At 34.8% G+C, this 27,020-nt stretch overlaps 4 protein-coding genes across 4 annotated transcripts; 2 read left to right on the top strand and 2 right to left on the bottom strand.

Annotated features, from left to right (window-relative positions):
• Positions 1-2,608: 2,608 nt before the first annotated feature.
• LOC110782569 (uncharacterized) lies at positions 2,609-3,199 on the top strand. Its single transcript, XM_021986735.2, has one exon. The coding sequence runs from the start codon at positions 2,609-2,611 to the stop codon at positions 3,197-3,199; it is 591 nt and encodes a 196-aa protein (XP_021842427.2).
• Positions 3,200-5,359: 2,160 nt separating this feature from the next.
• On the top strand, positions 5,360-9,499 carry LOC110782597 (protein trichome birefringence-like 1). The gene is made up of 4 exons (XM_021986762.2): positions 5,360-5,874; positions 6,327-6,501; positions 6,924-7,108; positions 8,858-9,499. Exons 1-4 carry the CDS (start codon positions 5,474-5,476, stop codon positions 9,333-9,335), a joined length of 1,239 nt encoding a protein of 412 aa, XP_021842454.1. The 5' UTR covers positions 5,360-5,473; the 3' UTR covers positions 9,336-9,499.
• A 1,284-nt stretch (positions 9,500-10,783) lies between these two features.
• LOC110782596 (protein trichome birefringence-like 38) lies at positions 10,784-14,046 on the bottom strand. The gene is made up of 4 exons (XM_021986761.2): positions 13,576-14,046; positions 13,046-13,223; positions 12,578-12,762; positions 10,784-11,700 (listed from the first exon to the last, which is right to left on the bottom strand). Exons 1-4 carry the CDS (start codon positions 13,950-13,952, stop codon positions 11,211-11,213), a joined length of 1,230 nt encoding a protein of 409 aa, XP_021842453.2. The 5' UTR covers positions 13,953-14,046; the 3' UTR covers positions 10,784-11,210.
• Positions 14,047-16,623: 2,577 nt separating this feature from the next.
• LOC110782595 (protein trichome birefringence-like 40) lies at positions 16,624-20,502 on the bottom strand. Its single transcript, XM_056827329.1, has 5 exons — positions 19,970-20,502; positions 19,261-19,435; positions 18,735-18,919; positions 17,352-17,538; positions 16,624-17,146 (listed from the first exon to the last, which is right to left on the bottom strand). Exons 1-5 carry the CDS (start codon positions 20,395-20,397, stop codon positions 16,838-16,840), a joined length of 1,284 nt encoding a protein of 427 aa, XP_056683307.1. The 5' UTR covers positions 20,398-20,502; the 3' UTR covers positions 16,624-16,837.
• Between the last annotated feature and the right edge of the window lie 6,518 nt (positions 20,503-27,020).

The following is a 27,020-nucleotide window of genomic DNA, read 5'->3' as shown; positions in this document are numbered from 1 at the left end:
TACTATTTGTGTGACCCTACGGGTTCAGTCAAGAGTAAGCTGTGGATTAATATCATTAATTCCACCTGAACTGAAGCGGCCTCTAGCTAGGCATTCAGCTAACTTGATCTCACTGAATTATTAACTTGTTAATTAATACTGAACCGCATTTATTAGACTTAACATTGAATGCATACTTGGACCAAGGGAATTATTTCCTTCAAAAGGTGTGTATGATGAGGGTGGTACCTGGAGGGAAATTGAAGAGGAAGCCGAAGAAGTTTTTGTTTCGTACTTCAACTCTTTGTTCGGTTCTAACAATTGTACCTTCGAGGAAATGCAACAGGTTTTGGAGAATGTCCAGCCAAAGGTGACGCATGAAATGAATGAGAAACTCACGGCCACATTCACATATGCAGAGGTTGTACAAGCTCTCAAACAAATGCACCTGACAAAGGCCCCAGGGCCCGATGGTATGCCGACCTTGTTTTATAAGAAATTCTGGAATGTTGTGGGTGAGGATGTCAGTTCGTATGTTCTCAATATACTTAATCATGGGGCCTCGCTGGACCAGATCAATCATACTAACATTTCTCTCATACCGAAGAAGAAATCATGTGAGTCTACGAGGGATTACAGACCGATTAGTTTGTGTAACGTTCTCTACAAACTAGTCTCGAAAGTAATTTCTAACCGGCTCAAGAGGATTCTCCCGTGTGTGATAAGTGAGGCCCAAAGTGCGTTCGTGCCGGGAAGGTTGATTACGGACAATGTATTAGTTGCATATGAGATCTTTCATTATCTCCGGAAGAAAAAGTCGGGAAATACAGGGTTTATGGCTATGAAACTCGATATGAGTAAAGCCTACGATCGAGTTGAATGGAGGTTTGTGGAAGGAATGATGCTGAAACTGGGGTTCAGAGCTGGGTTTGTGGAATTGGTTATGCGGTGCATCTCTTCGGTCTCATACTCCATCTTGTATAATGGTTTCCCGTCAAGGAAATTTAGCCCTTCTAGAGGATTGCGTCATTGGGACCCCATCTCCCCCTTCCTTTTCCTCCTATGCGCCGAAGGGTTCTCTTCCCTTCTCAAGGATGCAGAACACAGAAGGAGACTACATGGAATTCGTATTGCTAGACAAGTGAGCCCAATCTCCCATCTATTCTTCGCAGATGACACCTTGCTTTTTACCCGGGCAAATGATTCTGAAGCTGATACTATTAATGACATCTTACTGACATACGAAGCGGCGTCAGGCCAAAAAATAAACTTGGAAATCCGAAGTTTCGTTCAGCCGAAATGTGAGCGTGAATATGCAGAATATGCTTATCTCGAAGTTGAATTTTAAGGATGTTGAAGGCCATGACAAATACCTTGGACTCCCGACTTATGTGGGGAGGTCCAAGAAGATTGTGTTCCAGGTAATCCAAGATCGTGTGTGGAAGAAAGTGTCAGGTTGGAAGGAGAGATGCTTATCTCGGGCGGGTCGTGAGGTATTGCTCAAATCGATCGCCCAAGCAATACCCACATACGCTATGCAGTGTTTCAAAATACCCGAAGGAGTGATAAGTGCTATGAACTCGATATGCCGAAATTTCTGGTGGGGACAAAAGGGTGATGAGAATAAGTTAGCTTTGCTAAGTTGGAAGAGATTATGCACGGCAAAGGAAGCGGGGGGTGTTGGGCTTCGTGACCTGAGTGCGCTTCAACATGGCCCTGCTGGCCAAACAATGCTGGAGATTAGTGACAAACCCACACTCATTGGCTGCCTCAGTCCTCAAAGGGAAGTACTTCCCTCGAACAAGCTTCTGGGAAGCCAAGGTTCCACCCAATGCAAGCTATACATGGAGATCGACCCTCTCTGCTAGGGAACTCCCACAACATGGTTCGAAATGGGTCATTGGGAACGGCCGCTCTGTACGGTTTAGGAAAGACAAATGGTTAACAGGCATTCCAGGTGGGAGGATAATGTCCCAACCCCCACAACAAGCTGACGGCGAAGCTCTAGTTGTGGATTGGAGAAATTATGAGAGTACTCAATGGAAACATGAAGAACTAGGGGGTGTACTAAGTGAGGAGGAGATAAGGGCAATACTGAAGGTTGAGATGGTGGGGAGCAATCAGAACGACTTCCTGGCTTGGGAGTTCACAAAAAAATGGCGAATTCACTGTGAAAGGTGCCTATCATCTCGAAATGGAAAGGCGTAGTGGCAATGTGGGCTGCTCAACGGAGAATGGGAAGGCAAGACTGTGGAAGAAAATCTGGCAAGCGAGGGTACCAAATAAAGTGAAGAACCTTCTATGGAGGGCAACCTGTAATGGGCTCCCAACACTTAGTAATCTTGCGAGTAGAGGATTGCCCGCTGACCCGAGATGTCCAAGATGTGGTGAGGCAACGGAAACAACGACCCATGTGTTCCTACAGTGCAGCAACAACCAAATACTATGGCACGCCTCCCCTGTCCGTCTGCTCGAGAGCTCAACTGCTGTACACACCTTCGCTGACTGGTGTGTAGATATGATTTCTAGATGCAAACTGGACCGTGCTTGGGAAACAATTATGATGATCGTGTGGCAAATATGGAACCTAAGGAACTTGTGGGTTTTTGAACGGAAATGAACTGACCCTATGGTGGCTTGCAGTAGAGCTTTACACCTTCTAGGAGAGTACGAAGCAGCAGTAGAGAGAGAGGAGCCGACACAGGCCAACACGGAAGCTGCTACTAGCAGTTGGCAACCTCCAAGGAGAACCCAGTATAAGGTAAACACTGATGCGGCGATTAAAGAAGATAAGATCAGCTTTGGCATGGTGGTCAGAGATGTTGTTGGGGATGTTTTGATGTCTGCAGGTACGAGTCGTATAACCTCGTGCACGGCTCTCCAAGCTGAGGCAGAGGCTATGCGTTTTGGCCTTAAGTACTCCTATGATACTGGTTTTCGTAGTGTCGAAGCGGAATCTGACTGCCTTCATCTTGTGGAACTACTATGCTCGAGAAAACGGGAAAGATCCTACACACAAGTGATAGTAGATGACATTTTGGTTATGGCTAGTAACTTTGCTTTTTGTTCTTTTAATTTTGCTAAGAGATCTTGTAATTCGGTGGCCCATTCCATCGCCAAATCTTCCTTCTCTCTAACTGAAGAGATGGTGTGGATGGAAGATCACCCCATGGATGTTCTTCCCCTTGTCATAGCAGACAAGGCTTTCCTCTATCAATAAATATGATCTCTCTTTCCCGTCAAAAAAAAAAAAGAACATCAATATATATTATTTATATTTTAATAATAATAAAAAAAATTATAACAAAAATGTGAAATAATATATAGCTGGTTCTTTTGTCGTAAGATCATGTTCTTTTATTTGTACACATATGTTCTTCAGGTGCACTATGTTTATTGTGCACCATTGTCCATAATCCACAAACTGATCAATAAACTTGGAGCTTTGAGATAAGGTTGCATATATAAGCTCGATCTTGATCCAATTCTTAACACGTACACCTACTTTTAAAGTCTATATCATGCTCTCTATTAGGCTGGTTATTGGTCAGCGTAATCTAATGACGGGCAGCAGGATTTGACCAATTTTAAAAGAGATTTGACCCTTTAATTTTTAATGGGAAGGATTTTTATAGGGCCATAGGTTATAGGGCTCTTATTGAGCTTTTATTAATTAAAAGCCCAATAATCTTCTACAAAATAACAAGGGTCAATAACAGACATTTTATGACTGTCGAAAAAAATTAAAAAAAATATAGCTCGCACCTTCATCTCTTTGAACTACTTTCTCTCTCCTAATTTAAAACACTAAAAGTTATTCAACAATGGAAGGAGCAACATTCTTCCATCAATATTTAGAGGTGTAATCGAGTTTCAAAATCTTGAGGTGAGAAGAGGTGCCAAAAAAACAGATCGACAATACTAGCTTGTCATTGTTCCCGCATCGAAGTATTATGAATTAGTGAATTCGGCCACTTCGCCACGATGATGATCTGTTGACGGTCTTAACATACGTCATTTTAAATCGTTTTAGATGATAAGGAAAGTATCACGGTTGATTGAATTGGGTTTGAGGATAAAATTGAATTGGAGGAAAATAAGGAGTGAGAAATCAAGGGGCACTATAAGAAATTGTACTATTAACGACGGGAAATCCCGTCGCGAAAGGCCAATAATTGTTGATTAACGACGAGATTTCCTGTCGCGAACCCGTCATAAAAGGGGGCCGTCGTTAATAGAAATTCCGTCGTAAACCCGTCGTAAATGACATTTGCGACGGTTATTCCCGTCGTTGTTTGGTTGTTTGCCCCATCGCAAAAGGCTTTTGCGACGGAATTTTTGACCCGTCGTAATTAAGTTGTCATTAAAGATACAAATTCTTGTAGTGGGGGGAGATTTTAGATCGGGGGAGGAGAAAAAATGTTGGTATTCATCAATGGTCAGAGATTGCATTTTTTTTCTTTTATAATTAATTTTGTTGTGCAGGAGCATTTTTCCATGGGAAGGAGGCCAGAGGCCCAGAGCATGTTCCATCAAAATATTTCATCTTCGAATTTAACGTATCTCCCAATTTAAAAAAAAGCTTAATAAAATATAGCCCGTTAATGACCCTTTTAATTTTGGTCACTGTCCGGCTCCTGATCCTTTTATCCCTGACCCTGACCATGTCCATTAACACATTTATATGATCGGCTATTGACCCGCACCTCTACTAACCCGCACTGACCTGTCCTGACCCTCCCAATAACCAGATCAACGTACTCTCGGTGTTCTCCAAAAACAACGGCACATATAAATAAGGAATATAGATTTGTCTAGTAGTAATTGTTAATGACCAAATTGATTTTAGACGTGAAAGAAATAGCATATTTGATAAATCAAATGAATACACAAAGTTGGTTGACTTAGTTTTTGAGAAAGTACAGTACCTTAACTCTACAAATGAGAGAGCACAATTGGGAATAATGTCATGTGTGTTCTTCTTGATGACAGAATGTCTTACCCTTGACTTTTTCTTAGGTTATGACTTATGAGGCGGCTTCTACATAATGAATTAAAGATCGATTACCAGTTCATTACTAAACAAAAATATATTAACCTCAGATCCAAAAATCCCCTATTATTTGCAAACAAATAATGTATTAAGCTTCTTAATTATATCTACACACAATAATATACTCCCTCCGTCCCTTAATACTCGCACCGTTTTGACTGTACACGCATGCCGATGCACAACTTTGACCACCAATATCTTTAACTACATATTATAAAAACTTATAAAAAAATTAATATTTTGAATATATATATTAAGATGAAGCCAACACTATATTATATACTAACATTTTTTTTATATATTAAAAATAAAATAGGGTCAAAGTGAATTATGTGAATAGTGCAAAAAGTCAAAACGGTGCGAGTATTAAGGGACAGAGGGAGTATATAATTATGATCCATAAACCCATCTAAAGCAACCAAAAAAAAAACATTATAACGTATGGAGTTGAAATCCACCATCAACTACACATGGAAACTCTGCATAATCGCGAGTTTATTTGGTTGCATAATCCTTATCCTTTATCTCAATGAAAATGTCCAAAATCTAACCAGAAGCACTGTGCTCGAATTTAGTCAATTCACCACCATTTCCAACCCTTCCAATCAACCATCTTCCATAGCTAGCCTGATCATACAACAAAAGTCAACAACAAACAAGATTACTACAAAGAAGTGTAACATGTTTGATGGGAGATGGGTTTACAAACCAGATCAGAAGCCTTATTATGATACAAATACGTGTCCGTTCATTGAAGAAAAGATGAACTGCCAAGCCAATGGAAGGCTGGATTTCGAGTATGACAAGTGGAGATGGGAACCTAAACATTGTGATATACCATTGTGAGTATGTAGCTAGATTTAATTACTCTCTAATTAAAGTTTAGGGTGATGATAAAGGTCGTAAGTTGCGACAATATTTAATTGTCGCAATCTTACGTGTCGGAGTTTAATTGGTACATATAGGCGCCACGTAGGCTATGAGTCATCATAATATTTTTACTATCAAAACAAAAAATTTACTATGAAAATATGTAAATAAGGTAATCGGTATAAAAAAAAGAAACAAATTAGAAAATTAAGATTTTCTTACCTTTATTTTAAACATGTATAATAGGATATATAAACTAAATATTTTAGATTCCAATTTAAATCATGACACATAAGCATGCCATGTCATCATTGTGACACGGCTTAAAAGTAGCATGTTGCGACCTTTATCATTTTCGTAAAGTTTATTGTACAAATTATTTATTGTTATATCGATCGTAACAATACTAGTAATTTTACCTTAGATTTAATGGAAGAGATATGCTTGAAAGGCTTAGAAACAAGAGGATGATAATGGTTGGAGACTCGCTAAATAGAAATATGTGGGAGTCTCTATCTTGCCTTTTGTATACCTCTGTTCCTTCCTCAAGAGTTGATGTCCATGCTAGCGGTTCCGATTATAAGGTGTTGAAAGCTAAGGTAATTAAGTCTTCTTCCCGCTTTATACAAATTGAAGTGCATGCATGTAAAGGTCACAAGTTGAGACAACTTTTAGTTGTCGCAATCTTATGTGTCGCAGTTTAATTGGCACATATAGGCGCCATGTAGATTATGCGTCATCAGAATATTTTTATTACAAATGCAATATTTTTACTATGAAAATATGTAAATAAGGTTGTCGATATAAAGAATGAAACAAATTAGATTATTAAGATTTTCCTACCTATTTTTGTAACATGTATAATAGGTTATAACTTATAAGTTAAATATTTTAGTTTCCATTTTAAATCATGATACATAAACATGCCATGTCATCATTGTGACACGGCTTAAAGGTCGCATGTTGCGACCTTTATCATTTTCGTTAATTATATATGTTTAATATCACTATTTATTTGTAGGACTACAATGCTACAATAGAATTTTATTGGAGCCCATTTTTGATCGAATTCGATAAAACCCACAAAAGTGGGAAAAAGGTACTTGTGTTGGACAAGGTTTCACCCAACTCCAAGCAATGGGAAGGAGCTGATGTTATGGTATTTAACTCAGGGCATTGGTGGACTCACACTCGAAAATTGAAAGCGTAAGTATTCTCAAACCCCTCTGCAAACATTTTGGTTAAAACATTCCTAAAATCTGGACATGCATAAACATGAAGAATGATGTATACATGTAGGGCCATGTTCAAATAGTTGTGCGAATTTGGACGTAAATTACCAAACAATTATGCAAGTTGGCAAGGGGGGGATAGATTAAACATGATAATCTATTTTTATAATGAAATAGAAAATAAACTAATTAATCATGATTATTACATATTCTTCTTGACTAGGCTGGTCTTTGGAATATCATATAATACCTCCGTTTCATTCAGATTTTTTACAGTTACTATTTGCACAAATATTAAGATAAAAGTAAAATAAATTAGTTAAACAATAATAAAATAGGGATAAAGTAAGAGAAATGTATAAAAATGTGGATGAGTGTAAGAAAAAAATGAATAAAGTAAGAGAAGGTTATAAATTGTAAATATTATAGGGTTAGAACGGTAACTCGTTACACAAATTCTTATTTACAATGGGTGTACAATAAATATTGTATATCGGTAAAATTTAACTCAAAATGCTCAAAAGTTAAGCATATATATGTAAAAGTTATCTATTTTTCAGTGATAAATTTTTTCATTTTAGTAAAACTTATTTCTTCAAAATAACTAATAATGTATAAAATTAATAATTTAACCCTTTAAAATATTTATCATCAATTTTCTTTTTACTAATATAAAAGTTAATCAAAACTAGGCTAAAATTACAAAAAAAATGGTTAAAGTTATCTTGGTGTACAATAAATTTATTGTAAAATACACCTTGTGCGCACAAGACCTTTTGAACTCGTTAAGTTAGTAAATTTTCATGTTCAAATATAGAAAAAAGAAAAGTGTAAAGAACATCATGAAACGGACTAAAAGAAAAGTGTAAAAATCATTTTGAAACGGTTGAAACAGATTTGTGTTATTATATTTAAACTTGAAATAACATGTAAAAATATAATATAAATGTGATGCAGACGAATAGAGGAGACATAAAAGTTAGATAGCGCCGAACGCGTATAAACAAATTGATTAAAATGTCAAGCATTTATTTAAGGGGCTAGATTGATTAAAATGCTTCTTTGGGCTTTTCCTATTGGGTAGGTTGTCATTATATTCTCTAGTGTGGAGGGTATTTTAGTAATCTAAGAGGGAAACCAAAAATAAATTTACTAAAATAACATCACATTTTCACTTGTATAATAGAGAATTAGATATGCTTTTGTTGACCTCCGCATTATGTTTATGGCCGGGCTTAGCCAACCCAGGCCAGACTGACTAGTACATGGAATGATATTAATTATTGGTAAGGCCTCGGACCCAATGTATGTCACTAGGGCCTTGGACCAAACTAGGGACAAGCTAGGAGTAAATTAAAAGACCCACAATAACTACTTGCTAGGATCTATTTCATCAAACATAATCTAATACTCCCTCTGTCCCTTAATACTCGCACCGTTTTGACTTTTTACGCTATTCACATAATCCACTTTAACCCTATTTTATTTCTAGTATATGAAAATAAATGTTAGTATATAATATATTGTAGGCTTCTTCTTAATATATATTTTCAAAATATTGGTATTTTTATAAGTTTTTATAATATGTAGTTAAAAGTATTGGTGGTCAAAGTTGTGCATTGGCAAGCGTGTCCAGTTAAAACGGTGCGAGTATGAAGGGACAGAGGGAGTAGGTCGTTGTAATTTTAATCTGTTTAAGTTGTGAATTTGTACATTGAAACAGGTGGGATATATTTGAATACAAAGGAAAACTATCGGAAAAGATGTCGATAGACCTATCCTACAACCGGGCCATGAAAACATGGGCAAAATGGGTCGAACAGAATGTAGATCCAAAGAAAACAAATGTGATATTTAGGAGCATTTCACCACAACACACCGGAGAACCATGGTGCTACAACTTCACCCAACCTTTCATGGACGATTCCTTTGAAAACGCTTACCCTAAATCATTGATCAATATCATCGAGAGTTTAATCGATGGAATTAGCAAAGTACAAGTAAAGTACTTGAACATAACCAAGCTTACGGAGTATAGAATTGATGCACATTCATCAGTGTATTGGAGCAACACCATATGGAAGGCGGTTGCCTCCAAAAATAAGGAATTTCTTTCATCTTATGCTGATTGTATACACTGGTGCCTTCCCGGTTTGCCTGATACCTGGAATCAATTATTATACGCCTCTCTATTTTTTTGATACTTAGAAAATACTCTAGTGTACTGTCGGACAACTTTTTTATGTAGTTCACCATTGATTTTGTATTCCCAATTCTGTACATTTAGAAGCGCATAAATCAAGGATTTGAGATGTTTTGTGCATGTTAGGCCCCTGTTTAGTTCACTTTATTTCAGGACCTTGTTACTTATTTCAGATTTAATCAGATTAGATCAGAACAGACCATATCAGATCAGAAAAAATAAGTTCAGATCAGATTAGATAAGACCAGACCAGTTCAGATCAGATCATATCAAACCAGACCAGATCAAATTATTATTATTATTATTATTATTATTATTATTATTATTATATCATTGTTATTATTACTATTATTTCTTAATAAAAAAGAATGTTGTTTGCAGAGATCATGTTCATATCATAATTGATTTGTACAGATTATGTCCAAATCAGAACTGGCCTGTCCAGAACATAATTGATTTGTACAGATCATGCATGTCCAGATCAAAACTGATCTCTACAAATAATGTCCAGATCAGAATTGATATGTATAGATCATGTCCAGATCAAAATTGATATAGAAAAATCATGTCCAGAACATAACCGATCTGTCCAGATCAAAATCCATACGTGTAGATCAGAACCCATATATTCGGACCGATCTATCTAGATCATGCCCAAATATGTACTGATTTTGTCAAGATCAAGTCCATATCAAAACCCATATATCCAGATCATGTCCAAATTTGAATATTTATTTCGATCAAAACTGATATGTCCAGATCATGTCCAAATCAGAACTTGTCTGTACAGATCATGTCTAGATTATGTCCAGATCAAAACTTCTCGGTATAGTTCATGTCCAGGTTTGTACTGATCATATCCAGCTAAGAACCAAATTTTAAGTCGGAATCGATCTGTACCTATCATATCCAGATCAGAATTGATATGTCCAGATCATAACCGATCAATCTAGATCATGTTTAGGTCTATCTAATATAAGGAATAGTTGAATCATGAGCAAAGTCAAATAAATAATAACAATATTATAAATTTGTGTAACATTTATTTTACACATAAGTCGATTAATATTAATAAATATAGATTTTTGTTTAAACTTAATTCTGAAATATCAGACCAGATCAGAGCAGAAAAAATAAGTTCAGATCAGACAAGACCAGATCAGGAGAAATAAGGTGAACTAAACGGGGCCTTAAGCTTTATACTTTTTGCGTTCCTTAAAATATTACACCATGTTGTCTTTACGCTTCCCAACACACAACTTTAACTCTTAATATCTCGAATTATGCATAAGTAAACATTATTAAAAGTTGATGTTTAGAAAGTATATATAGATACGAATCTATCAACATCCTATATAGTTACTTATTTTCTTACATGTATCGTATATATTACAAAATATGGTCAAAGACACAATGTGAATAGCGTAAAAGTCAATATAATGCAATATTTATGTAACGAATGGAATATTTGTATTTTTCCTATGAAGCTACGCATGCCTCAAAATAAGTTTTTTTTTTTAGTATGTATAGAGAGCCACAATTGGTATTATTGTAGACGAGATTTGATTTTTTGGATACCACCTCCAACTCTTTAACAACGAGACTTATTAGTGGTAGCTAGTTTGTCCTTTAGTTGTAGTCGACACTCGATCCCCATTTTGAAGGAAGATTGTGTAGTATAAGAAGGGTAAACGAAGATGCCAACCCACCAACGGAAGTTTGGACAAAATGCGTTATGTGGTGGCGGAATCAAATTTCTAATTTTTTTAAGTGGTGAAAAAAAAAAAAAAAGGTTTATTTAGGTCGTAAAAAGTAAAATAACGCCTTTGTTAATTACTAAAAATTGAATCACATATTTGTAATATGTAAATCGTCAAAGATGAAAAAAAAGTGAAGCATATAATAACCTATTCCAAGTATCTGGAAGTCCAGGAAGACACCAATGACTACAATCAGGACGAAGAGAGACTATATCCTTAGTTTTTCGAGTGAGATCCTTCCAATCCTTGTACCTATAGATTCCAGGATGTGCGTCGATTCGATATCGAGATAGCTTTGTAATGTTTAAGTATTTCACTTGAGATTTGGTAAAACTTTTGATCAATCTCTCAATAATGTCTACGAGAGAGTTCGGGTAGACCGACGCTTTGGATTGGTCAAGGGCTAGTTGCGTTTTATTGTAGCACCATGTTTTAGGAGTTTTAGTTTTGTGCTCAGCTGATATGCTTCGAAAGAAAACATTTGATTTCTTTGGATCCACGTTTTCCTCGATCCATGTTGCCCATGTTTTCATGCCAATTTCATATGCTTGCTCAATCGGCATTTCTTCAATTAATTTCCCCTTGTATTCGATGAAATCCCATCTGAAAAATTAATGCCGAGTAAATTAAATTAATGTTGCGTGTTAATGTGTTATATGTTTGTCTACATTTAATTTTCCAAAACTAATTTTTTGGATGTCCGTACGATAAGCAACCTACTTGATTTTTCATAAGCTAGAATGTTAATTATATTAAGATAATACTTGGCATCCGTAAAAAAAAAAGGATAATACTTGGCATAATTCACCTCATACTAACAAAAAAATACTCCGTATATATATAATATAATTAATCAGTTGCTTAATTTACCTATTGTCAATTGATTTTAAGATAAAATTCTATTAGTGTTATACAGTGCCATCTACGTGTGTGCTAGTCTTTCCTTTGACACCAACAGGACTACGTACACAAAAGAATTGTGATTGTTTCTAAATTTTTTCAATGATGTACATAATTTGAACATTACAAGTTTATAACCATGTACTACGCAGTACATAAATGCTTAACTTCTATGTTACGGGGTATTCAATTATGAAAATGCTTAAAGGTCGCAACATGCGACCTTTAAGCCGTGTCACAATGATGACATGACATGCTTATGTGTCATGATTTAAATTGGAAGCTAAAATATTTAATTTATATAACCTATTATACATGCTTCAAAAAAAAGTAGGAAAATCTTAATATTCTAATTTGTTTCCTTCTTTATCTCTAATACCTTATTTACACATTTTCATAGTAAAAATATTGTATTGATAGTAAAAATAATATGATGATGCATAGCCTACGTGGCGCCTATGTGTAACAATTAAATTCCGACACGTAAGATTGCGACAACTAAATATTGTCGCAACTTACGACCTTTATCATCACCCAATTCAATTAAGAAAAGGAATGTACGTACTTCAAATCCGTTTACCTTTTGGATGTTCCTGGTTGCACCCACCAGAAGCCTGAGTTGAAAACCATAACATCAGCCCCTGTCCACATCTCGGCATTGGTCGAAAGCTTATCGAGCACAAGAACCTTTTTCCCACTTTCATGGTTTAAGTCGAACTCGACAAGAAATGGGCTCCAGTAAAACTCAAGTGTGAAGTTATAATCCTACAAAGACAAATATTTGTCATTAATTAATCAAGTTATATCCTATAAAGAAAAAATGAATACAAATTAATTTTTTTTTTTTTGTGTTAACACCCGGTTCACCCTTAGGGCTAATCCGGATTCGGGGAGAGTTCTGGGTAGATAGGTTTCAGTCCCCTCCCAATTGTTATTGCGGGGGATCGAACACGAGTTCTCCCTACCAAGTTCAGCCCCAATCACCACTGAACCAACATGCAATTGGTGAATACAAATTAATATGATGAAGAAGTATATAATTTGTTACCTTTGCTTTCCAAAAAAGCTTAGATACTGTGCTATTGTCTCGGAGTTGGACACCGGAGGAAGGAATGGAGGAATGTAAAAGGCAAGCAAGAGATTCCCACATATTTCTGTTTAGTGAATCTCCAACTAAGATTACCCTTTTGTTTCTAAGCCTCTCCATCATGTCCTTCCCATTAAACCTAAGAAAAACAACATTATAATTAATCATGATGGCACTACAAGAATTTGTATCTTTAACGACAACCTAATTACGACGGGTCAAAAATTCCGTTGCAAAAGCCTTTTGCGACGGGGCTAACAACCAAACAATGACGGGAATAACTGTCGCAAATATCTTTTACGACGGGTTTACGACGAGATTTTCCATTAACGACGGCCCCTTTTATGACGGGTTCGCGACAGGAAATCCCGTCGTTAATCAACGATTATTGGTCTTTCGCGACGGGATTTCCCGTCGTTAATGGTACAATTTCTTGTAGTGTGGGTTACAACAAATTAATAAGTTAGGCTACATATATTATATATACTTACATTGGTATTTCACAGTCTTTGGCTTCCCACCTCCACTTCAAGAACTCGAAATCTGGCCTTCCATTTTTATGGCAACTCATCTTCTCTTCCACGAACGGGCAACTGAGGACATCGTAGCTACCATTTTTATCTTCTGGTTTATAAACCCAACTTCCATCAAATATATTGCACTTCTTCTTGATTCTTTCACTTGGTTTTCCCAAAGAGTATATTGTAAAGTTTGACGTTTTTACAGGCACCGTTGCATATCTGGCTATTGAAAGACTTATATAATTATGATGGCTTGTATCTATGAAAATTACAAGGAGGAGACACCCAACTATGCCTACAACTGACAATAATTTCCATGTGTTATCAATGGAAGATTTCAAATCCATGACTTAAATTATGAGGATCACTAGTCTATGATTTTAATTTATGTACTTGTATTATTTGGCACATCTAAATTTGGTTTAGGATATTATTAAATGCTTAAGCATGTGTTTCTACATGTGGTAAGTAAATAATTATTTCAACTACGTGCTAATATAATCTGGCGATTATGGATGGAATTGAAGTTTCCAAGTCAAATGTTCTCACACTGTAACTATCTTGTATTTTATTTAGGTCGGTCTAAGTTTCTAAGGATTTTTTTTGTTATAGTTACGAATATATAATGATGGAACCACATCAAATATGACCATGATTGAACATGGACATACCGCATACGAAGTAAAAATGTACAATATTATAGGTCATACCCCTGCATCCAGGGGCGAAGTCAGACTCAGTTATCAAGGGGGGCCGAACAATAATTAAGCAAATAAGCTTAGCCGCTTAGGGGGGTCAGTCCAATAGAAAACCATCTAATGTTAACTCGTTAGTCTTTTATTTAATAGGTGTGGTTGGGCCTTTAGGGGGGCCATGGCCTACCTAGGCCCTCACTATGCTTCGCCCCTGCCTGCATCCATAAGCTCTAATGGAGCCACATCAAACATCTAATTTGGTCCCAAGTCAATTAACTCCTCATGCTAAGCGTTAAAATAAGGGCTTTATAAAAAAAAAAGGTTTAAAGACACGATGTTTTTATATTATCTTAATTATCTTTTATTTGTCTAAATTTTTTCATATCCAAAACAATGAAAATGTAATGGTTTATGATTCTTTTAGCCAAATTATATTTTTAAGGAAATTGAGATTGAATGACTAAACAATCAACTACGAATCTGTACTAAGTAGTGGAAATACTAATAATAGAATAAATTCACACATAAATTAATATTTGAAGTATATTTGAATTGGTTTATTGGACTAATACAAACAAGAGGGGCCAAAAATTGTGAAAGGGACAAACGGCCCAATAGATATTTCCTCATTTGGGGCCCAAAAAGAATGCAAAAGACAAACTGGCCCAATAAGAGAACGTCGGGTGAAACTCCTTTTTTATTTTAAGAGAACGTGCAAGAATAGGCAGCTTCTTAGAGGGAACAAAAATGTTGTAAAGTGGGAATCTTGTTAATTGGGATTAGTTAGGATCAGAAATAAATAAGTAGCCACTTGATGAAAAGTTTAATATTACACCCAATATCCGAGAAGAAATTATGATGCAAGATAATTTATTTGGAGATTATTAAGTAAGAGAGAGTCCAACTGGTGACAGATCGAGAGACGCAAATGTAAAATTATAAAATTCACAAGTTGGTTAGTGTTCCATTTACTAATTATAGATAATTAATTAACTAAGTGAAGTTGTTAATTAAGGCCAGATACGATAGATTCTCCGTTTGAATAGTTTAATTATATCGATGATCATGAGATTGAAGCTGACATTGTCAAATAATCAATGGCGGATTCAGTGTATGGGAGGTGACCCCACTTGGTCAAAAAAATTTGCATAATTTTAGTTAATTTTCGACTAATTCATTTTAAAAAGTACTCCACTTTTAGTTAATTTTTCATTAATTTTGTAATAGTAACCCCACTTAGTACTATTTCTAGATCCGCCACTGCAAATAATGGGTGTTTAATTAGGTGGATTATGGATCGGAACATGTTGGTTCAATAAGGGCATGGTCCGGCTAAGTACTCTCATCGTATCAGTTTGAAGCCACATTTACAATCGATCCCGTCATACGTACTCTTGTATTCGTACGTTGTACACTCAAGTTCGGCAAGTTTTAGGTTTAGTTCCGATATCTCATCTCATTCTAGTTTGGTTTTAGATTTCTAAAATATTTACTGGCAAACAAAAGGACCTAGGACATTCTACGTCACTCCAATTATATACGTAATAGGATTTCTAATATAGATCGAGTATTAAAAACTAAAAAGATATAGGCCATGTTCGAGAAAGTAATATTAGTACTACGTATATGTAAAGATGGTTGTGGGCCGGGCCGGCCCGAAACCCGACCCGATCCGGCACGAAAAAAGCACGGGCCGACACGAGCACGCAAAAAGCACGGGCATGAAATCATGGGCCGTGGGCCTTACTTTTTGGAAAAAGCACGACAAGGCACGGCACGACTCGACCCGGCACGACAAAGCACGTTAAATTTAGTCAAATTAGCCTTAGGCACGACGGCCCGGCACGAAAGCACGTGGGCTTGGGCCGGGCCTGGGCCTTATTTTCAATTTTTCGGCCCGACATGAAACAACGTGGGCCTGGCATGGGCCCGACACGGTTAGGCCCGCGACCCGTGGGCTCGGCACGAAGCACGGCCCGGTCCGACCCACAGCCATCTTTACGTATATGTTAGTCGTTCTACTAATTTTCCTAAAAGTTAATAGTTTGAAAATATGTGTTCAATTACTTAGGTACGTATAAACTTAGTATGTACGTAATATAAGATGAGTGCACAAAACAAAGTAAAGCAAAACAAAAATGGTTTGGTAGAGTACCTTTCACTTAATCCGAGCAATCCCTATTCTTCATCAAAACATACTTCTTTAATTTAAATGCAATTCAACCTTTCAGTATGGTCAATAATTAAACTAAATCTTCAATGACTATAGACTCATTACAAGATTTTCACAAGAATTGATTTTGGCATTGCTCGGCTTCATTAAGACACTCTTTTTTCGTGAATAGATCGATCGAGCTAGAGCACAGTTTTCGGTACTTTCACATGCAACTTCTTAGTTCTTAATTTCTTATACACTTATTTAAACAATCAACTTCAATTCAATAACCTTTCAGTAACCTCAATAATTAATCTAAATGGTTAATGACTAATAAATCATGACAGGTTTTCACACAAACAAAATATAACGCTACAAGTATTTACATTGTTGGCGTACCTTCTAAAGTAGTATCAAATAAAATGGAAGCATACAATACTCTATTCCAAGTATCCGGCAATCCTGGGAGACACCAATGACTACAGTCAGGGCGACCCGAAAGATTATTAACCCCAATCTTTTTGGTATAAATTGAAGGATGTGCATCTATTCTATATGTAGAAAGATTTGTAATATTCAAGTACTTAACTCGTGATTTGCTCAACCCTTTTATGACATTCTCAATTACATCGATAACTGCTTGCGGGAAACCCATGACGTACGAGTCTTTCATCATCGGTTGCGTTATATTGTTTTTTTGGTTTTACTACGAGGAGTTCCCACCGCCTTCGGCGAGTGGACTAATCTCCCGCGGGAGTTTGCATGGGTACCTCGATGGGCAGCATCCCTCCCAGTTGAGATTTTTTCCATTCCCAAGGCTCGAACCCGAGACCTTGGTTAAGGAGCAAGAGGCCCTTAACCACTCATGCCAACCTCAATTGGTTCGGTTGCATTATATTGTGGCACCATTGTTTGTTTTTCTTAGAGTCGTGTGTCGGGGATACACTTCGGAAATAGACCGTTGTTTTCTTTGGATCGACGTTTTTCTTTATCCATGACGCCCATGTTCGCATCCCTCGTTTGTACGCAATTTCTCTTGGCGTGTCTTCTGTTAGCTTTCCTTTGTACTCGAACATATCCCAACTGCAAAATTTTGCGAGTTTTAAAACAACACTAAACTTATCTTAACTTATGGAAAATCCCCTACTACAATATAAATCAAGTTTTACATAGGTCGCTACTTAATGCGAGGTTATTAAAATTAAAGTAACTACGGAGTACCTAATTAAAAGATTTTATTTTTATTGCCCTAGATCCAGTGACAAATATTATTTGGCTAAGAGTAAGATTAGCGCTAGTATAAGCTAAGATTTTATCATCTTTTTATTAATCAGATTTATGTCGAGACCCTTTCAGATTTACTTAAATTTTTCACTTCACCCCTCGTACTCATTCAAGACTCCTAAAATAAAAAAATAAAAAAGAAATAATAATAATAATAATAATAATAATAATAATAATAATAATAATAATAATAATAATAATAAGATTCAATTTACAATTTAAACGTCTTAAGTAGAGTCTTGGAATTCCAAGACTCTTGCTCAGACTTTTGTCATACTCTTTCACTTAAATGGGAGGTCTTAGGTTAATACTTAATAAGACTATTGCTCATACTACTGCTCAGACCAGCGCTAATCTAAAGTATTGTGCCTCGTTTCTAGCATATGTACCTAAGGCCTGGTTCATTTCCAAAAGAACAACTTAGAAACGGCCCAAATTCAAATGCCACTGGACTTTCACTTATATTGACGTTTTATTTGTGGTGACATATTTAAAAAAAAATGACGATGATAAAGGTCGCAAGTTGCGACAACATTTAGTTGTCGCAATCTTACGTGTCGCAGTTTAATTGGTACATATAAGCGCTACATAGGCTACACGTCATCATAATATTTTTACTATTAATTTAATATTTTTACTACGAAAATATGTAAATAAGGTAGCCGATATAAAAAAGGAAAAAAAATTAGAATATTAAGATTTTCCTACCTTTTTTTATAACATGTATGATAAAAAAATATAAGTTATATATTTTATTTTCCAATTTAAATCATGACACATAAGCATGCCATGTCATCATTGTGACACGGCTTAAAGGTCGCATGTTGCGACCTTTATCATTTTCGTAAAAAAAAAATGTGGCTAAGGCCCGAAATACACAGCAAGTGTGCCTACCCACGCGCGTACCCGTGCCTATGTCATGCCAAGGCTTGCTTTTGCTTGTTTCAAAAAAATATAGGTATATTACTTTAATAAATATATATAGAGATACTTACGATTTAATGAAGTTGTTATGAGTCCACCAGTGCGCAGAGTTGAATACCATAATATTTGCACCTCGCCATTGATTCGAAAAATGTGAAATTTGATCAAGAATAAGAACTCTGTGGCCACTTTTATGCTTCTTATCAAGTTGGATTAGAAAGGGGATCATGTAGAACTCAAACGTGAAGTTATAATCCTACAAAAATTAACAAGAAAATAAGTAAATCAAGAATGATCCTGGATATTACTTGGTACTACCTCCGTTTCAAAAAGATCTTTACAGTTACTATTTGCACGGACTTCAATACAATATTTAACTACTAATATATCCAAATTCGTATGTGAAAAATTATAAAATTTGATATTCTGAAAATACATCCCGGGACCAATCTAACAAAATCTTACGTATAATATTTTGATGTATATAATGGTGAGAATTTACGGTCAAAGTTTTTATAATTTTGACACATTTTCCAAAGCGTAAAGAACTTTCTGAAACCGAGGTAGTACTTATTAACTAGCAACAAAGATATATACCTTAGCTTTGAAGGTCATGTGACCAGTGTTTTTAACAGTGGATTGTGTTCGAGAAGAAGGTACGGATGAGTAGAGAAGGCAAGCAAGAGATTCCCACATATTTCTGTTGATTGAATCCCCAACTATAATCATCCTCTTGTTTCTAAGCCGCTCTAACATAACTCTTCCATCAAATCTACAAAATTATTATTATTATTATTATTATAACAACTAGGATTAATAAATAATAACAATACTATACGTATATACATGAATAATATTAAAGTATGCCTTACGATTAGAGCTGGTAAAATCTGACACGACACGATAACACGATACGAACCGGATACGAAAAAAGCGGGTTAGTGTCAAGGTTTACGAACACGACACGACACGTTTAATTAAATGGGTCGGGTTAGTGTTGAGATTCTCAACACAAAACTGACACGACTTAAACCGATTAAGAAAAATCAACCAATAATTTGATGTAATCGTTAAAAACCTTAAAATAAAGCCAACTTTATCGAGCAAACACAACAACACGGCACGAACCGGACACGAAAAAAACGGGTTAGTGTCAAGAGATTATGACACGATTAGTTAAACGGGTCAACACGGCACGACACGTTTATTAAATGGGTTGGGTTAGTGTTGAGACTTTTCCAACCCGTTTATATTCGACACAAACACGAACACAATCCGACACGACACGTTTGCCAGCTCTACTTACAATGGTATGTCACATTCTCTAGCTTCCCAGCTCCATTTTTCATACTCGAAATCTGATCTACCATTCTTTTGGCAGCTTACAGGTACTTCCAGGAATGGACATGTCATTGAATTATAGCTGGGTTTAGCATCCGCCTTGTAAACCCATCTCCCATTAAACATATCACATACCTTTTTAGTTTCCTGTATAGATTTCGAGGGCAGAATTTCAGGCAGATGGGTGTTGATATTAGGCTCCAACATAGGACTAATACTTGGTGAATCCAATACTTTTTCCAAGGGATTTAATTGTACCAAAGCATTATTAGCATCTGATAAACTTTCATTACGATCGATTTTGTCGATAAACAAGACCGATAGAAGACCGCCAAAAAAGCAACCCAGGAAGAATAGTTTCCATGTTTTTGAGATGGAGGATTTGAGTTCCATGTCTTAGGAATCTAATCTTCTCCTACTACTAACTTCTTTCCTGCTTTTTTGCAAAAGGTCAAAGTCGTTCACTAAATTTTGGTACGTTACTGTATTGTGTTGAATAAATTAAATAGCTCAACTTGCATTGCATGTTTATAATAATAAGGGGCCGTTTGGTTGGAGAAAGGGAAAGGGAAAGAGAATGAGAATGGGAATCAAGGAGAATGGAATGAAAACCCTTTGTTTAAGAATGTTGTTTGGTTTGTCCATTCTTCTCCCCTCTCTCTCTCCTAAAAAAGATCATAAATAATAAATAGTAAATAAATAAATAATAAATAATAAATAATTATTAATTAATATTTATTATTTATTATTTATTACTCCCTCCATTCCTTTATGTTGTTCCCATAAAGAATGTTGGGGGGTTTTTAAGAAAACTGAATCTTTGTTTGTATTGGATAAGAGTAATGATTGGGTGTAAGAATAATGATTGTGTGTAAGAGATTATATATTTAAAATAAAGTAAGGAGAGAGAAAATATTAAATAAATAAGATAAATGAGAGATATTTCATTAACAAAATAATCAGATTAAAATCGAACCAGAAAAAGAACAAAATTAGAACAGCTCTAAATCGAACCACTAAATCGAACCAGAAAATTCGATTTAAAATATAACCAAAAAATAAGAAAATCCAACAAAAACCCAGAAATTTAGACTTCAATAACTCACAAATTCGTGAACAAATTCGAGCACAATTCAACCCATAAATACGAACATATTCAACCCAGAAAATCAGGAAAATTCAACCCAAATCGAACAAATTAAACCCAGAAAATTAAACCCAGAAATTCAACCCAGAAAATTAAACCCAGAAAATTAAACCCAGAAATTAAACCCAAATCTTAAACCCAAATCGAACAAATTCAACCAAAATTAAACCCAGAAATTCGAGAAAGTTCAACCAAAATCAACCCAAAAATTAGACAAGAAAATCGAGATAATTCAACCCAAATTTAGACCAAAATAAACCCCAAAAAATCGACCAAAATCAAACCAAAATTCGAGAACATTCAACCCGAAATTCGACAAAAATTTCGACAAAAAGTTCGTCCAAAATCAACCAAAAATTCGACAAAAATTAAACCAAAAACTCGACCAAAATCAACCAAAAAAACAACCCAGAAATTCGTCATAAGTTCGCAAAAAAAAAACCCTAAAAATTTGAAACGTGAATACAAAAATAAATAAATACCCAATTGATCTCAATTTCACGATTTTGAGGATTTAGAGGTCAAATTCGACCATGAAAACTCTAGATCTAGGGTTTTCGTGGTCGAATTTCACCATCTAAAACCATAATACGTATTCTACAGCTTTTTCGGGTGGTGGTGGCGGTGGCGGAGTTGTGGTGGTGGTGGCGGCGATATTGAACGAGGAGAGAGAAAAGTGAGAGAGGAAGGAGGAGAGAGAGAAAAGTGAGAGGAGGAATATGAAAATGAAGAACATCTTTGATGTTCTTGAGGGTATCACCAATCGAAACAGAGAAAGGAAGGAGGAGAGAGAGAAAAATGAAAGGAGGTTGAAGAGAGAGAGAGAAATCAGTGAGGTGAGAGAGAGAGAAATCAGAGAGGTGAGAGAGAGTGAAATCGGAGGTGAGAGAGAGTGAAATCAGAGAGTGAAATCAGAGAGGTGAGAGAGAGTGAAATCAGAGAGGTGAGAGAGAGTGAAAGTGACGGTAGTGGGGTGGGGTTATGGGGGATGGGAAATTAATTAAATAAGGGTGGTGGAGAAAAAGAGGGTGGAAAAAGGGTAGAATCTTAGGGTTTTTTGGTAAATAGTGGGGAATCTTAGGGTAAATTGGTAAAAAAACTATGGCCAAAAATAGTAAAGATTCAGTAGGGGAACAACAAAAAGAAATGCCAAAAAAGGAAATGGGAACAACAAAAAGGAATGGAGGGAGTACTAATTATTTATTATTAATTATTGATTATTAATTATTATTTATTATTTATTATGTATTTATTATTTAATATTAACTATTTAATATTTATTATTTATTATTAATTATTTAATATTCATTGTTTATATTTATTATTTATTATTAATTACTAATTATAAAGTATTAATTATTAATTATTAATTATTAATTACTAATTATTAATTATTATTTTTTAATTATTAATTATTAAATTAATTATTAATTGTTAATTGTTAATTATTAATTGTTAATTATTAATTATTAATTATTAATTATTAATTATTAATTATTAATTATTAATTATTAATTATTAATTAATAATTATTAATTAATTATTAACTGTTAATTGTTAATTGTTAATTGTTAATTATTAATTGTTAATTATTAATTATTAATTATTAATTAAGCATTATTAATTATTAATTATTAATTATTAATTACGTAGTATTAATTATTAATTATTAATTATTAATTATTAATTATTAATTATTAATTTAATTATTAATTATTAATTATTAATTATAAAGTATTAATTATTAAGTATTAATTATTAATTAATAATTACTAATTAATAATTAATAAATAATAAATAATAAATAACAAATAATAATTAATAATTATTAATTATTAATTATTAATTATTAATTATTAATTATTATTTGTTATTTATTATTTATTATTATTATTTATTATTATTAAAGAGTGGTCAAGGGAAAGGGAATGACAAACCTTGGGGGGTGGTAGGGTATCATTGTAGAGGGATTTGGGGGTAAGTGAAAAAGAAAATAGGGTAAAGGGAATGACAAAAACCACCAAACAAACAACAACAAATGGAATGAAGCTCCATCATTCCCTTTCCCTTTCCTGAAAACCCCCAACCAAACGCCCCCTAAGTACTTTCAAAAGGTCTTGCGCGCACAAGGTGTACAATAAATTTATTGTACACCAAGATAACTTTTACTACCTCCGTTCCTAAATGATCTTTACGGTTACTATTTGCACGGTAATTAAGGAATTTTGGTGAACATGTGATGGTGGGGTAAAAAATGGAAAATGAGTGGCTATAAATTGTCCAACAATGTGAGTGGGTGGAAACTAATATTAAAGTATTGTGAGTGGGTAAGTTATGGTGGGCCAAATAAGAGTAAAAATGGAATAAAGTAGAAGTGTAAAGAACTTTCAGGAACGGACTAAAACGGAAAGCGTAAAGAACTTTTAGGAACGGAGGTAGTATGCATTTTTTTGTAACTAGCTTTAACCTATTTTTCTGTAACTTTTATATTATAAAATTAAAAGGTTGATAGATAAACATTTTAAAGGGTTAAATGATTAATTTATACATTATTAGTGATTTTGAAAAAATAATTTTTATTCAAATGAAAAAATTTATCATTAAAAAATAGATAACTTTTACATATATAAATGTAACTTTTAACCATTTTAAATCAACTTTTATTCCGGTGTACAATATTTATTGTATACCCTTATAAATAAGAATTTGTGTACATTAAAATCAATCAAATTTCCTAAAGTCTATTGCTAGTTTAGTAATCTTCTTTACACTCAATTGAAACTTGAGCTCACTTCATAATAAAATAGCTCGACTTGAGCTTAGATTGGATAAGTGAGACTTCATAAGCGATACATTGTAAAATATACATAACTGACACACGTGCTTATGTACTACTTTAACCATTAGCATCTTTAATACTTCATCTTTTTCTTATTAGATGACACAATTGAATTTTGGATGCTATTCACACAAATTCCTTTGATTTCCTTCTGTGATTTATACTTAAGAAAAAATATAGTCGTATGCGGTATTACTAGATTTGTCTCAATAAATATTTTTAATATCAACTCTTTATAAAAAAATTATCCAGACTAGAATATATTAATATTTGAAATCGTACATCGACAAACGTGCGTAAATACCAATGATGTCTTTGCCTAGTGGTTAAGACTGAGGGCCTGTGTACAATAGGTCTCAGGTTCGAATCCCCCTGCCCCCATTTGTAATTTATATTGCCCTTGTGGCTCATTCGCACCAAAAAAAAAAAAAAAAAAAACGTGCCTAAATAATTGTGTTTTTATTAAAAAAAACAAAAGAAGTTTATTATGAAAATATACATTGAAATCACCCAAAAAACAATAATGAAAATATACATTGTAACTGATGCAATAACATGAAACTATACTATCCGGCCAGTATCCACTACGGAGTACTCCGTACTAAACTACTAATCAGGAAACACCTTAATATAAATGATAAAATGAATTACCAAAAAGTTGCAAAAATATACTTATTCTGATTAGGAGTCACATCTATTATTTCTGGCCGTATTCTATTAGGAGTCACATTTTCATTTTTAATAAATTTTCTACCACACCTTCTAATGGTTTAATATCTTCGTATATCTAATTTCCTATAGGAAGCACCACTACAATAATCTCCCTCTCTACTTTGATTAAAATACTTTTCCCATTTTTTTTTCTATTGGTTTATAATTCATTTCCCCCACTTGCTTTATTATTTTTATTAGATTCTACTCTCCTTCAATTCCTTAATACATGTGTCGGTCACATGTGACTCCTAATAAAATACGAAGGAAATATATTTCATAATCGTCTATTGTACTTCCTTAAGATTCAAAAAATAATGAAGCGTACAATAACCTATTCCAAGTATTTGGAACACCGCGAAGGCACCAATGTGTACAATCCGCATAATTTGAGAGTTTATTGTCATATTTTTCGGCAAGGGTGTTGGAGTCCTTGAACCTGTACATTAATGGATGTGCATCAATTATGTACTCAGACAACATGGTAATGTTCAAATACTTCACATGTGTTTTACTTATTTATTGAGAAAATTGAATGAAGTATTGATGCACCTACATTTACCTTCCCTACACCTCTATACATGTGAATATTTCTTAGTTCACACGTCTGAGAAAACGTAGCCAAGCAGCCTTTCCTTGTATTGAACCTAGGTAGATTTTACATGTGACTCTTTATCCTTTTGTACAGCTGTTCCTAGGTTAATTTGTGTAGAATCTGTATATAAGACAGGATGAGTTCTTGATGAGCGACATTTATGTCGCTCTTAGCTTAGGAATGCTTTGTCTTTTTCGTTACTTTTTGCTTGATTTTGTATAGTTTTATATATGTCCATTTATATGCTTCTTTCTACTTTGACCTTGTATAGGTTATATTGGAGTAAACGATAAGTTTCAAAGGAAAAAGTGCAGAAAACAGAGCTGTGTGTGCGCATAGGTGCCAGATATGCGAGTGCACGAAGGAAGAATTCAGACTAAGACAGAGACAACCTGTGCGCGCGCACAGGTGCCAGATATGCATGCGCACAAAATGCTGAAAAGTGATCTGGAACTCTTCCAGAATATGTGCGCGCGCACATCCTTAACATATGCACACGCACGTCCTTAACATATGCGCGCACACAAGCATTTTCAAGGCCTTCAACAAACTGCAGCAGACTCACAAGTGTGCACGCGCACTAAAATTTTGTGCGTACGCACAGGATGAGGATTCTTGATCTTCGCTTTGTACGCACACACACCGTCAACTGTGCGCCCCCACATACCCTCTTGCGTGCGCACACACATATATGTTGTGCGCGCGCACAACGATGCGAGATGGAATTTCCTTTGAAATTTGTACTAAATTAGGAAAACATATAAATAGATTTCTTTTTTCTAATTATTAAACACATTCTATCCTAGTTCTAATTTTCAGATTTCCTTAGCTTTTAGAGAGAGAAACACTTAGCTATATTCATTGCTTTTCAATTTCAATCTCAAGTTGTTGAAGAATCTCAAGTTTCAAGTAATTTCTTTCCCCTTTCATCTTTTCTTCTCATTATTGTTCTTCCTTTATTGCCTTTCAATATTGTTTTTTCACTTGTTATTGCTTTTCATTTTCATTGAATTTTAGAATTTCAAGTTTGATTAATTGTTTGATTCTTAATTTCGTTTTCAATTCAATTAGCATGATTAATTTCTTATTTTCAACTCTTAGATTAATTTATATATCCATGTCTTGTGAGTAGTTACTTGTGAAGGAAATGTGTCCTTCACCTAAGGTGCATTGGTCCAATACCAAGGTTCAGATTAATTACGAACTATTAATTTAGTGAGATCAAGTGATTGGAACAGCAGGCTGGAGCAATGCTTCTGATTAGTGAGTTCTAATCCTAATTAGGCTCACAGCTTACTCTTGACTGAACCTATAAGGTCACACAATTGGCATGTAACAGATCACCGGATTAAATGAATCGTAAATTCATTTAATAGCTTTTCGGAAAATAGTTCGGAAAACATAATTATACGATATGACCTTGGATCGGAATCGTATATCGTATTGCGTATATTCGTAATCTAGGCAAAAATAATCGTATCGTACGACATTGGATCGTCAAGTACGTAACGATAAATAAATTATCAAAAGATAATTTAATCGCAACACGAAAGCAACCCGCGAGCCAGAGCGCACAAGCGCAAGGCCCATGGGAGCAGCGCGCAATGCTGGCCCAAAGGCCTTAGTTGTGTGGCGCGCGCGGATCAAAGGAGAAGGGAGCAGAAGCGCCACGCGGTACATGTGTAATACCTCGTATTTTTATAATAATTATAAATATATTTTAT

The sequence above is a fragment of the Spinacia oleracea genome, chromosome 4, assembly GCF_020520425.1.
Source record: "Spinacia oleracea cultivar Varoflay chromosome 4, BTI_SOV_V1, whole genome shotgun sequence".
Lineage (NCBI taxonomy): Eukaryota > Viridiplantae > Streptophyta > Magnoliopsida > Caryophyllales > Amaranthaceae > Spinacia > Spinacia oleracea.
This window is presented reverse-complemented; position numbering and strand designations above follow the sequence as displayed.